At 37.9% G+C, this 15,096-nt stretch overlaps 1 protein-coding gene across 1 annotated transcript in view; it reads left to right on the forward strand.

Moving 5' to 3' along the window:
• Positions 1–15,096, forward strand: part of LOC126214602 (centrosomal protein of 131 kDa) — a 117,559-nt gene that overhangs the window by 28,226 nt on the left and 74,237 nt on the right. Inside the window, exons 4-5 of the mRNA XM_049941468.1 lie at positions 5,897–6,022; positions 8,330–8,570. Of these exons, the coding sequence (XP_049797425.1) occupies positions 5,897–6,022; positions 8,330–8,570 (367 nt within the window). The remainder of the gene's footprint in view (positions 1–5,896; positions 6,023–8,329; positions 8,571–15,096) is intronic.

Here is a 15,096-nt window from a genome sequence, read left to right on the forward strand (position 1 = left end):
ACCTATCTGCACAAATAATAGTGTCAGTGTGATTCACCATGTCGGAAGCAGTGGCTGTGACTTGTTGAGCTAAGTTTCTGTCTTTCCTGATGCTAATCTCTTTACCCATCACCCAACACTACTTTTATCAACTGCATCTTTACCACACTCAACATACAAATGTTCATGGATGTTCACCGTGCTTTCTTTGCCCACAACCAATTACAGCACATTTCTTGCAATGAGTATCTTGCATGGATGCCGTTCTGATGTTCACTAGAGCTCTGCCATCTGTTGGAACAGTTTGAAACTTCCCACATGTGCAGAAGAAATGTCAAATTTGAAGCATATAAATGGATGTCTCCTGTATATAATAAGAGTAGTAAAAAGTTTGGGACACTATTTATTGAATTATTATTGTATAAAGAACAGTATTCCCCTGTTGGCAGTCATCAATGTCTTTTACATATTTTATTATGCCTCTTGACAATATCAGGAAATCTTCAAATGGATCCTTGTTGGCACCTGCAAGACATGTTGATACATTGTTCTTTTGTCTGTTGTTCCACATTGCAGTCACAAGATGGTGATGAAGATTTGCCCCATTTGTGGAACTTGTCTGTACATCTTCCATGGCCCATCTGGATGTGTTTCAGGATAGCCAGATTTTTCACTCCACAGGGAATATGTCATTCAGCTGTGGAAATCTGGGGTTTTCAATAGCCCTGTATTCCATCTGGTATCAACAGGTGGAATGTGATTCAAGATAGGTAACCAGTATGTCAGAGGTGGATCATATTGACCTACTAACAATATACTGGATTTGTTAAGTTGTACAGTACATCTATCTCCTTAACATATAAACTATAGAGATAGACAGACACACACAGTACTCTGCTGTTGAGGGTACCAGTCTGAGTGCAGATACTTGAAGAGTGTCTGCTGATGATTCCCAACTAGTGGCACAGAGCATATAGAGAATGCCGTTTCTACATTTGAATTTAGTAGAGGTTCATGTCAAGTGCTTCTTAAAAGAAAGTGTTCCGTATAACATGGTCCCAAGATATTTTGGATGCATATTTTGATGAAGTTTGTCTCCCACAAGATAGACATCAAGGACTCCGTGTTCTAATTTATTGGACAGGTGAAAATGTGCACCTTCTGTTTTATGTAAGTCTGCAGGCTTTTGTTGCCATTGTCACTAAAGATAAAATCTTCTCGGTTTTTAGGCCACGTCATACTTCCTTCTAAAATTATCAATATTTCAGCCCCTCTGCTGGGATCTTCTTCAGGATGTTTTGGTCCCCACTATTGCTAGAATACTGTCAGAGACCAGTGTCACATTCTCTTATAAAGGAGAGTTGTCATGCATTTGTGCTGGAGAAGTGGGAGTATGGGGTAAAATTCTTGTGGCTATCATTGGTGGGCCATGGTCATGGGCTTAACATTCACACACTGATGCAGAAGAACAGGTGTTATTGGTTAAACTCATATGCATACTATTGGTGGCACATCATCATTGGATAGAAAGGCACTATTCCACACTTACGCTGGAGTAGTATAACATTCTTAGGAGTTGTTTTACTGACTGTATCTGGCAATCTGTCACAGCATAAGTCCTGAAACAGTAACTGTATAAAAAAAAAAAAAAAAAAAAAAAAACTTTAAAGCTATTTTTTTTTGGTTCCACTAAACATTTATTATAATCTCAAATTAATTAAAAGCATCTTGACAAATCTGAAACAAGTTGTAATATACTCACAATAATGAAATAAATCATGCGCAACAAGCTACCTGCTTTCTGTCTAAAATCCAAAACCAGACTGACTCCTATGCCAATATGGCTACGCCTATATATATATTCTAAACAATCCTCAGCATTGCTTAGAATCATTTTTTGATTAATTAACAATTAAAACTCTCATCCTAAAACAAATGTCACAATTTAAAGATTACCTAGATTCTTATATATTAAATACATGAGTGAATTCTAATCTTTATATAAGTTGAAGCAAGTATAAACGCTTAGGTATCAAATGTTAACAATACACTTGTTATATTTACTAATTACAGGAGATTCATATCATATAAAATGTTCCTACCAATTAACAGACTTCTACACATTAGTGTAATTAAGATTCCGTAATCATTTCCTTCATAACTTTTTCACAAGTACATATTTCCATACACCTCTATGTCAGAAACTACTGTTTATGGTTAAAATTTATGCATTTTTATTAGTTTTAATTGGACTGTTACGTTTCAGTTGGCTTATTGGTTGAAATTCCTCCTGCTACTATTGGTTGGCCATCATCATTGCCTAGATGTGAAACAGACAGAGAAGGAGAGGGGGAATGTTTACCCAAAATATTATTGTCTGCTGAGGTGACTTGCAGTGAGTTGTTTATATCACCCACATACCACTGCCACATATTTACTTCCTTGATGAAGGGGAGTCATGATGCCGGAAGCCTATAGCCATCCTCTCTATTGAAATAACATACATTCTTGGAAATTTCAACTGCTTCTCAGACCTTTTTTTCTATAAATGTTAGTTTCCTTAGCCAGCACATGCACATTATTAAAATCGATGTCAGAGCCACATGATGTTCTGCTACTGTTGATTTTACACTTTGTTTTAGCCACATGTGCTATTCATGTTACTTAATGCTTTCTTTAGCATTTCTTCCTGTTTTGCCTATATACACTTTGCCACCGCCACATGTCACTTGATAGATGTCTGCATTGTGGAGGCAAACAGGTGCATCCATTTTTCATCAGAAAAAATCTTTTATTTTGTTTTGACTAAAGAAAGATATCTGGATACCATTTTTCTTTAGAATTTTGCTAATGTGATCAGTGACCTCAGAAATGAATGGTAACCTCATTACTCTTCTTAGCACAATTAATGTTGTGCCTAAAAGCCATGTTGATTGAACAACTGTTATAACCATTTGCCTTCATTGTCCTCTTTAAAAAACTCAACTACAGTTCCACGTTGTTGTCATTGCTGATACGGAAGTGACGTGAGGACAAGTGTTGAATACTGCTTGCTTATGGGTTGGGTGGTGGTGCGAAATGACATCTAAATACCTGTTTGTGTTGGTTGGCTGTGACCTAGAGTGTTATCAGATCTCCTGTACACCAACACATCTAGGAAGGGGAGACTGACCTCACTCTCAGCCTCCAAGGTAAATTTGATTTTGGGGTGAATTCCATTTAAGAAATTGTGGAACACATGAAGTTCTTCACTGTGTGGCCACATAATAAATGTATCATCCACATAGCGGAGCCTACAAGGCGGCTTCAAAGGATCACTACTTAATGTCTGTTGTTTCATAAAAATGTCAGCTGCAACTGGCAATAGGGATCAGTCCATAGCAAGGCCATCAGCCTGTTCATAAAATTCACCATTGCATTTTTTTGTGACTTCATTGAATTATGTCTTCATTCAAGCTATTTTAAATACAATGTAAATTTTCATCTGATACATCTTGTATGAGTTTTACCCCTTGGTGCTCTTGATGTAGACAGTAAATGTGACACAATCCTATTGGATGTTATAAGAGTGTTATTCCTTACTTTTATTTTGAATGCACCCAGCTTCTCTACTTGATGTTTGAAAATCGAGTGACTCAGCAGTCTGTATTCATCTAGTACATCTGGCTGGATCACAGTTATGAAGCAGCTTATCTGCTTTTCCTGGTTCACCACTTTTTAGAGATCCATCATACTGTTTTAATTAGTTTTTTTCCAGCCTGGAATATATTGCTTACAGTAGCCCCTAGGCATCAAATTCATTTGCTAAACTTATCGTAGCTCCAACAAGCCTCTCATAGTTATTTGCTTTGGTGGAAATCCAACCAAGATATTTGTCCAAATTGTTAGCAAATGCATCCCATGTTGCTTCTCTGAAGTTCCATCTCTGTCATGGAAAGTATGATATGAGTTAGATACTTGTCCCAATTTCAATCAAGATTGGATGGTGTTGGCTGTGTGGGAGCTCTTGTAAAACAAATTGGGAACTTGAAAGAGGTAGTTTACTCTCATTAGTTGTTAGAAGGCTTAGATCAGGATTATACTCTTGTCTGCATGCTGTGACAAACACCAAATATAAATTGTTGTCTTCTGCCCAGTTTACAATAGCTTCACTGGCTTCATCATTTTCATTGTATTTTCATTGAGTATGATGACTGTTAAAATTGCTGAGATGTATGGCAGGATGATGTGATATCAGAATGACCTGTTGAGGCCAAGAGATAGCTGAAGGTTTGTATATATTAATTACTGTTATTTTTTTAATTCTTGGAGAAATTTTGTGGACGTCATTGAGAACAGATATAGAGCACAGTTGTGCATTATTAACTGACAGTCATACATAATCTATAGATGTATCTAAATAATAGAGTATAGAGTCTTTAATCTGTCGAAGTTTCAGTTCGAAGTTTCAGTTTTTCAACATTCAACAATAAAATAGTAAGGTTACTTACTGCACAGATGAAACAAATATTCTCCTCCACAGTACAAAGTTTATGGTGTTTACACTGAGGTGACGAAAGTCGTGGGATACATCCTAATATCTTGTAAGACCTTCTTTTGCCCAGCGTAGTGCAGCAACTCGACATGGCATGGACTCAACAAGTTGTTGGAAGTCTTCTGCAGAAATGTTGAGACATTCTGTCTGTGTAGCTATCCATGATTGCGAAAGTATTGCCAGTGCAGGATTTTGTGTACCAATTGACCTCTTGATTATACCCTGTAAATCTTCTATGAGATTCATGTCATGCGATCTGAGTGGCTAAATCATTCACTCAAATTGTCCAGAATGTTCTTCAAACCAGTAATGAACAATTGTGGCCAGTGGCATGATGATGCATTATCATCCATAAAAACTCCATCATTATTTAGGAACATGAAGTCCATGAATGGCTGCAAAAGGTCTTTGAGAAACCGAACATAATGGGGACCCAGTCTATTCCATGTAAATGTAGCTCACATAATTATGGAGCCACATCCAGTTTGTACAGTGCCTTGTTGAAAACTTGGGTCCATGGCTTTATGGGGTCTGCACCACACTCAACCCCTAACATCGGCTCTTATTAACTGAAATCAGGTCTCATCTGAACACACTATGGTTTTCCAATCATGTAGGGTCCAACCAGTATGGTCATTAGCCCAGGAAAAGCGCTGCAGGTGATGTCATACTGTTAGCAAAGGCACTTGAGTCGGTTGTCTGCTGCCATAGCCCATTAAACAAAATTTTGCCGCACTGCTCTAACGGATACATTATCATATGTCCCACACTGGTTTCTGTGTTTATTTCACCCAGTATTGCTTTTCTGTTAGCACAGACAATTTTATGCATATGCCACAGCTCTCAGTTGTTCAATGAAGACAATTGGCCAGTGCATTGTCTGTGGTGAGATGTAATGCCTCAAATTTGGTATTCTCGGTACACTCTTATCACAGTGGATATTGGAATATTTAATTTCCTAATGATTTCCAAAATGGAATATTCCATCCATCTAGCTACAACTACCATTCCCCATTCAAAGTCTGTTAGTTCCTGTCATGCAGCCATAATAATGTTGGAAACCTTTTCACATGAATCACCAGAGTACAAATGTGAGCTCCGCCAATGTACTGTCCTTTTATACATTGCGTATGCAATACTACCACAAGCTGTATATATGTATATCACTATCCCATGACTTTTGTCACATCATTGTATGTGGAGGTAGTTAGTTTCTCATCATTGTAGTCAATGTCATGATTTAATAAAAAATAACATTTGTTTTATGTAAAGTGCTTCTCTAATTTTGTTTCGGATGGGAGTCTCTGTAACTGTTCCATGAAACAGGTAGTATTTTTTAAGAAATTGAGAAATTTATTTAAGAGTGTTCCATTTCTGTTTCAGAGATATAATATCTTATCTAGATGAAATAGAACATAGTAGTACAGAAGTAAAAGATTTCACTAGCCCAAGTCAGTGCACTTTCAGTGAAAGGCAGAAAGACAGAATTTACCTCGAGGAAACTTTAAGGTATGGCAGATGGGAAATAATTATTCAGTCTGAATTCTAGAATATTTTGAATTATATTTTATAACTTTTTCTTCGGGTACAGGCAGACCAAGAAAAAGATGGATATCACAACTGGCAAATGCCTAATGCTTGAAATGTATTAGAAGAGAAAGAAGAATAATATTTTGTTCCTAATTTTCTGAGGTTTCATTTATTTTCCAAAGTTGGTGCAAGGGATTTGTTCAGTTATCCATTGAATAGCTGGAATAATATATAGTACTCTTTATATTTGTTTAAAATAGTATTTATGCTTAGCCAAATTATTCAATTATGTATGAATCAAATGATACACTTGTGGCTGCTGAGAAGGCATAAATTTTAATAGCTGTATAACTGTTCTTTAGTTATTATGTAATTGCATATAGAATACTTGCGTGGTTATAATAAACAGCGAAAAATGTGTTTGAACACAATACAAAACATTGTTTGTGAATGCTACAGACAATTTAGATGCTGTAAAGTATGTCTACTGTGGAAATATGACTTTTCTCCATTGATCATCCATTGTAACAGATACATCAGTGAAATGGCCAATTTTGAAACCTCCACCAGTGATATAAATTTATTCACAGTGTTTTAAAAGAAATACAAGATGAATTTACAATGCTTGCACTTTAAAATGCCCATCACTTGAAAATAACTTCACTTAGGTGGCCACCATTTTCCTTCTCATATACTGGAAGTATTTTACGGAAGTTAGACATTATCTTGCAGGACTGGCACTGGAATTTGATTAACTTCCTCCCAAATTTGATTCTTCTGTTCTTGGATGATTTGTGATGAGTCACATTGGAAGATCTGAGGTTTCAAATGACCCCAAAGCAAGAAATCACACACTGAAAGATCAGGGCATTTGGCGACCAGGAAATACCCCCATTCTTGGAGATTAGATGATCAGGAAAGATGTTCTGTAGCACATTAATGGAATGTCGCAAGGTATGACATGTGGCACTATCTAGTTTGGAAGAATGTGTTTGCAGTTACAGGAAGATCAGCAGGCTATCACACCAGGAAATGGTTCGACAAATGAACATAGTGTTATGTATTCACAATAACAGCACTTCTGTGATTGTCTTAAAAAAATAAAGCCCTATGTTTCCAAACAATCATTCGCCACACTGCATGACAATTTTCTGACTGTGAAATGTCTTTTGATGAAGCCTTTCAGGATTTTCACACAACCAGTATCTACATTTTTGCTTTTTAACAAAGACTGGCACATGAAACTTGGCCTCATCATTCATGAGCAGATTGTCACACAGGCCTGGGTCGTTGCTCACAAATTCCAATTCCCAGCAAAAGCATAGTGTCTTTGGGAAGTCGTCCAAATTAAGTTTTTGCACTCTGAATTTTGTGTGGGTGGTATTGCAGCTGAGTGTGCCATATTCACTGTACTTTGTGATCTGATGTGTGAAGTTGCAGCACATGCTTGCATTCAAAACGCATGTGATTGTGCCTGAAGGCTTCTTCCACTGTTGCAGCAACTTCTGGTGTTTGCTAGCATTTTGCAGTTCCTTCCCTCTTTTGCACTGCATCACTTGGTCCCTCAACGTTCTGTACACTTTTTCTCATAGTATGTGTTGATGCGATGGGGGCATGGCGTGAGATTGTAATGAGTACTAAATACCTCTTTACGGCTACATAGCTGTTGTTATTTTTGTAAAATGCCTTTGTGGCTTTTGCTCAGAGGGACATGACACCATCTTGACTGAACATTGGTGTCAGGGTCAATGGCAAAGGTTTGTTGTCCAAATGGCACCACTCTAGTTTTCTGATTCCTAATGTAATGTGCTATTATCTGGGTCACCAAATCACCCATTCCACTGCCACACCTGTTACACCATGTTTTGTAACTCCAAGTATGAAGGAGAGAACATAAGGATGCATCCAAGGAAAGGAAAGCATTAATAGAGACAGAGCAAGTAGAAACTGATGTTCTTTACACTTAACTGTGACAGGTGACTGGTGGGTAAGCCCTTAATTACTTCTTAATTAGAATTATGAGGCCGACCTGACTACATCCTAATGTCCACTCCAGCCATGCTTACCACGCCATTCTAAACATTCACACCAAGTAATTGAAGCTACGCACAATGTAACTCTCTTCATGGGTGTTAGAGGAAGGAAGGAGAGAGAGAGAAACAGAGGGAAAGGGGGGAAGAGTGGCGCAGCAGTTAGGCATGCAGATATGTATATAACTGAAATAATTTCATTGTTTTTTTTTTGTGAAATATATTAAAATATTCTCAACATTCTTCCTTAATGTAGGAATAATTATAAAGCAAAAGAAGAGACAACAAGTGAAGATGAAGCCAGATTAACACAACATGTGAAGACTCTAGAGCTGCAGTTGGAAGACCGTGACCGATGTCTTTTACTGGCACGCCAAGCCATATCTCAGCAACAAGAGGCCCTGAAGCAATCAAAACACAAAATGGAGCTGAAGATACGTTCTTGTAAAAAAGATTATGAAGATGTTGTCCTACGTCATCAGAAGTTCATAGATCAGGTAACTTTAGGTATATCAAATGGAAAAATGAGTTAAGTTGTCCTTAACCGAAATGTTGATTTGAATAGCCCAATCCAAATAAGCTCTTGCTTTCATCTACTTTGTGAAATAATGCCCAGTAAAAGTCAGGTGTCAGTTTAATGTAAAGAATAAATATTTAACTGATGACAATTCAAAGCTTTGAGTCAGCTGAGGAGAAGTGTTTGGATGCACTATTAGTTACACACTCCCATTTTAGGAACCAGAATGTGTAGTGATTGCAGTGCTTAACACATGCAGAAAGCAAGTAAATCCAGTTAACACACACTTTATTACCAATTATGAACACACATCAATAATATATGCACATACGACAGTTGTTAATAGCAAACTGAGCAGACTAGAGTGTCACAGATATTCTTCCCTGTGGGAAGACTAAACTCATATTGTTGTCCAAGAGTAGTGTAATATTTTACGTCATCGATGGTGAAGTCTAGTGATTTTCATCAGTGTTTATGCACACTTGAACTGTTTTGTGCACACAGTTCCATGAAACACCAACAGATGGTTGTGTAGTCCCTTTGGACCTATGCAGCAATGGTATTCAACTTTTACTGAGGCACGCCTGAGCAATCAGTGTTCCAGTAGCCTGACTGTCTACTCTGGGAAAGGGAGAAAATCCATTTTTGTGATTTTCACCCTGTAAAACACTTGAAAGTGTATAAGACTATGCGATATTTTGTGAACTTATTTTTTCATCAAAAGTTTTAATTGCTTTGTGAAAAAAGAGAATTCATAATTTTGGTTTCACATGATTTTTTAGTTCCATAACATTTTGAAGAAATTATGCTGTTAAAAAATTTGCTTTTTTTCTCTTGTGGTAGTGTGGCCTTCTTAATAAACCATTTACCTTTTCACAGTTCATAACAGCCATTGTGAAATGATGTGCACTTGATTTATGAATCTTCTACTGAAGAAGTTTCATTGCGTGCATCTTACCGATCACTCCCTTTTAAACCATACAGTACTGTGAGTGAAACACAGCTAAAAATACCAAAGAGTTTTTGAAATGGTAGTGACACTGACAACTGTGTTCTTTCATGTGTAAGTGTGAGTTATTAAATGGCAACAGGGGGTTTAGTTCCATTCATTCTGCTATTTTAAGCATTTACTGTAACTTATACCAGTAAAATGCAGTGAGTAGTATTTTCCACAATCAATTGTTCATAGAAAATAAGAATTTGTATGATGTATAAAATACTCACACAATTTTGTATTAGTTCACTTGACTTGTCCTATATTACTATTACATTGTTTGTAAAATATGTAATCAACAGGAACAAAATAAAAATCAAATCAAATGTAGTGACAAACTGCAGGAGAGAAAAATGAATTAAGGGGAGTAGGACGTGAAATGGGCCGACTTGGAGCAGGAGAGGCACCACAGAAACATTTAAATTGCACTGTCTATACTTTTACAAATAAATTCATAAAACTTTGTCAGCATGACTAGGAAGGATCCAGGATTCACACTCATAGCAGAGGAAGTTCAAAAAGATAGCAAAACAAATTTTTTTTACATGTGAAATTTCATCATTTTTTCACTTGGTATTGGCTGCATTTGTTGCTGTAGGTACACTTTTCTTCATAAGTAAGAGAGATTCTTCGATGAATTTTGCACAGCATACAAACCATACTTACAGGCATATGAAACTCTAGAATCTCCCAAATCTGTTAAAAACTATGGTAAAAATTAAGATAATTAACTATAAAATTCGAGTTTTCTCTAAACATGAAATTTAAAACATAACAGCCCATTCATTTTTACATAGATTAAATAAATTCTAGACTTTTATACGCCTGTAAGTATGGTTTGTAAGCCGTGCAAAATTCATCGAAGAATCTCTCTTACTTATGAAGAAAAGTGTACCTATAGCAACAAATGCAGCCAACACTAAGTGAAAAAAATCATGAAATTTCACATTCAAAAAATATTATTTTTTCATGTTTTTGAACTTCCACTGCTATGAGTGTGAATCCTGAATCCTTCCTGGTCATGCTGACAAAGTTTTATGAATTTATTTGTAAAAGTATAGACAGTGCAAATTAAAATTCCTGTGGTGCCTCTGCTTCTCAAAGTCGTCCCGTTTGACGTCCTACCCCCCTTAAGGGCAATCAGTACAGGCCTAGTATAGGACCCTTGTGCAATTGTAATTCTTCCACATTCCCCGTAGTGTCAAATGATGCAGGAAAGAAAAGCAAATCACTAGCAACCAATGCAGGCCTAGTATTGGACTCTCGTGATTTTAATTCTTCCATGTTCAGAAGACTCCACATGTATATGGATTTTTCCCTCAGCAATGATGATTACACTGGAGTGTTATCTCCTGTGGTCTTACAATACCTCACGCTTCATATCATAAAAACAATTAATTCTTATCCATTTCTTAGGATGTCACATAAATAGATCCACTCAAACTCTTCCTGGCTTCTCCCTCCCTCCCTAAATGACTGTTGTAGTTCATTCCTTGTTGCTAACTGGTAAGCCATTCAACATAGTTCACCACATGTGAAGTCATGAAATTTCTCTTCTATGTGAAGCAGGTAAGACACTAGTTTCTTTTCCATTTCTACACACAATACAAGTTTTCTTCCGATTTGCCATGAAATAAATTTTGAAGAAGAAATTTCAGCCTTGCAAGTAGCTTGTAATATTGATCATGGCTCATTAAATATTTTAGTAGCCTCAAGTGCCCATATAGTTTTATTTCTGATTGCCTGAATCACCTTGATCATATTTGTTTCATTCCATTTCTTCCTTTTCCTTGCAAGATATGTTTTGCCTTTGTTCTCAACATTCTAGAATGAAAACAGCACAGGTTAGTCATATTGATAAAATGGTCCAAAATGTGGTTATAGCCCAAATTTAGATCACGTATAGCAGCCTGAATTTAGACAATTACTACTATGTAATTTTTAGGTAAATTACAAAATGATGAAAAGTAGTAGCTATTAAAACTAAAGTATTCTAAAAGCTAAGATTATGCTTAACATGACATAACAGAGAGAAGACTGTTTATAAACACAGAAACTGTTTGAAAAAATAAAGAATGTGTTACTGAAAAAGTTTTAACATGTTTGAAATTACATTTATGTTGTCAACAATAGCATGTGACAATCAACCGATGCCACGGTTTTACAGAACAATTGATGTGGGCTGCAAGTTGCATCAATGGCTGGGAATATTGTAAGCAACACCAGCTTGCACACAAAGAGATACTATGGTGGCCACATCAAGTGTGCCAAACTGGGCAGCCTCTACCCCGCCCACCCACAGCACCTTGTTAAACCACAGCTTGCCTACTCTGAGCATTCCTACTCAACACCAGTTCATCAAGAGTAGCAACTGGTGTATTGTGACGAGCCAGGTGCTTGGCCACCATTGACCAGATGTTTTCAGTTGGTGAGAAATATGGAGAATGTGCTGGCCAGGGCAGCAGTCAAACATTTTCTGTGTCCAGAAAGGCCCATACAGGACCTGCAACATGCGGTCTTGCATTATCCTGATGAAATGTAGGGTTTCGCAGGGGTCAAATGAAGGGTAGAGCCACGGGTCGTCAACACATCTGAACTGTAACGTCCACTGTTCAAAGTGCCGTCAACAAATTTTTTACTATTTCAAAGAGGGTGCAGTTTTCGTTAACAACTTCAGCTGATAGCAGATGAGGTAACAAAAATTATGAGGTTTGTTTATTTGTTTAAAAAAAGATAAGTTAGTGGATTAGTTAACCCTGCTTCAGTAGTATTTTGCAAAAAGATTACCACCATTGTACTGAAAATTGTGACTGTGGCTTGTGATGTAGGCACAGGTGAAAGGGCTTGTGCACTATAGTATCCCCCTATTCCTAGTGGAAAAAATTTTCTGCTGCTGGATTCATTGCTCGGAGAACTGGGAAGGACACACTTGGTTGTAATTTGCATGAATACTACAGGTCCATGGTTGCTGATTAGCATTGTTTGATATGTGCTAACAACTAACATTATCACTATGCAAGTGGAATTCTCCATATTCATTTTCTGTTTGTGGTTTCTGAAGATGTGAAGATAAAATTCAGTCTTGTCTTTAGATTAGGAATGGAATGGAACAAATGTATCATGAATGATCTCATTGTACGGGCAGAAGTTGTTAAATCCTTTGGGTACAAATTCAGTTTCATTGTCCGTGACAAGTGTCTCAGGAAGCTCTATGGATTCCAAAACTTAGCTTGCTCTGTTCAACCCTGAGATTCAGAGTACTTTAATGTCACATTCATTGATTTCAGCAAGGCCTTCATTAAAGGGGGGAGGGGTGTACAGTGAGGTCATCAGCGTGGATTCATTTGAGTCCCACACTGTCATATAGTGAACAAAATATGGGCTTACTGAAAAGCTGATCATTTTTGTGGCTGGATTCACGACTTCCTTGCATGTAAATTCAACATATCATCCTTAATGGGACAAAGTCACAGATGTAAAGATAATTTCAGTAATACACTTAGGGGTGTGATAGGTCTGTTACTGTTAACAATGTATGCATGTATACTAATGGGACATACTGGAAGCTCCACTAGGCTATTCACAATGCTGTTGGCTATAAGAAGGTAGTAACACCAGGGAACTGTAACATAATAACATAATGCAGGAAGACCTGCAGAGGATTGAGGACATGTGCAGAAACAGGCAGTTGAACCTGAATGTAAACAAATGCAATTTATTGCACAAAAAAAGCAAAAAGATCGAAGCGTTCTTTCTCATGTAAATCAACCAACAGTAATAATATGTAAAATAAGGGTAAGTGGCCACTCACCTATAGTGGACTGATGTGTGGAGTTTAGAAACACGTAAGAGAAAACAGTATTTACACTAACACCAGCTTTTGAGCTCTTGCTCTTTTTCTAGTAAAAGAACACAAAACCACACAGATGTCCAAATGTACAGTCCCGCAGCCATGGCAAGACTTATTATTGATTATTTAAAGCAGTTGTCTGGGCTGATGGTGGTGGGGAGAGGGGGTAAGAAAGGATGCACAAAGGAAGGAGGGGGTGGTGGGATAGAGTGAGGCAGGTGTTTTGACACATGACTCAGTGACTGCCCAACAAGATGAAGGGAGTTCAGAGAATAGAGCATAAAAACGAATATAGAGAGGAAGGGAGGAGAGAAAGGTGGAGATGATGAAGAGGTAGACAGAGAGGGGAGAGAGAACTGGAGAGGGGTGGGAAAGGGAGAGATAGATATAGATAGATAGAGACAGAGAGAGAATGCCCACATGGGGGGAGGAGGGTGGAGAGCTTTGGGAGAAGGCAGTGCATGATCTGGATCGGTAAAGAGTGTTGTGGATGAAAGAAGGGGAAAGGTAAGGTGTGGTGGTGGAAAACAAGAAACAAGTTAGCAGAGATTTAGAGGCGATGGGGATTGTGAGAGTGCAGATATCCAGGAGAGACAATTCCCACCTGCATGCATAGAGTCTTATGCTGGAAGATAGTATCTGAATGACTCCCATAGTGAAACAGCTATTGAAGTCATTTGTGTTGTAGTGTGCTGCATGTTTGGCAATTGGATGCTCAAGTTTGTGGTTCAACACAGTTTGATAGCAGCCATTCATGTGAGTAGATAGTTGGTTACTAGTCATGCCTATATGGAATGCTGTGCAATAAATGGCAGTATAGCTGTTATATAACATGGATTCTTTCACACAAGGCCCTGCCTATTATTGGGTAGGAAATCCCTGTGACTGGACTGTGATATGTGGGTGTATGTGACATGTCTTGCACCTGGGCCAACCACAAGGAAATGACTAGTGGGGTGCAGGACTGGAATAGAGACAGACAAGGACATTCTGATTCTGTAGGTTGGGTGGACACAGAAGACTACTCTCGGTTATGGAAGTTGGATATACCTCATCTCAGAGCATGATGAGAGGTAGTCAAAGCCCTGGTGAAGGTTGTAGTTGACTTTTTGAGGTAAGAGTGATACTGGGTGATCAGAGAAAGGCTGATTAGTGCCTGATTTACAGATTTACTTATGTCAGAGGAGAAGATGGCATAGAAGACCTGTTTGTGGATGAGCTGGGTGGGATACTGTTTGTCAATAAAAGCTCCAATAATGTTATCATTATATTTTGACAGCTCCTGCTTTCCACTACAGATGTGGTGTCCACAGGTGCTGTGGCTGTAAGGAAGAGAGACTTTTTACTGTTGGTGGTTGGCATGCTTTATATGAACAGAAGTATTTACGGAACCATCTGAGTGATGGAGGTGACATCCAGGAAGGTGGTTCATTGAGTAGAAAAGGACCATCTGAAGCGGATTTGGGCATAGTTTGTGAAGTTATGGAGGAAAGAGCAAAGGTTTTCTTGCCCATAATCTGGATAATGAGGAAGTCATCAATGAATCTGAACTAGACAAGGGGTTTTAAGTGTTGACTGGATAGGAAGGATACCTCCAGACGCCCCATAAGTAGGTTGGTATACATGTTTTTATGCTCCACACATCAGCCTTCTGTGGCTGAG

Source organism: Schistocerca nitens, chromosome 1 (assembly GCF_023898315.1).
Source record: "Schistocerca nitens isolate TAMUIC-IGC-003100 chromosome 1, iqSchNite1.1, whole genome shotgun sequence".
NCBI classification, from domain to species: domain Eukaryota; kingdom Metazoa; phylum Arthropoda; class Insecta; order Orthoptera; family Acrididae; genus Schistocerca; species Schistocerca nitens.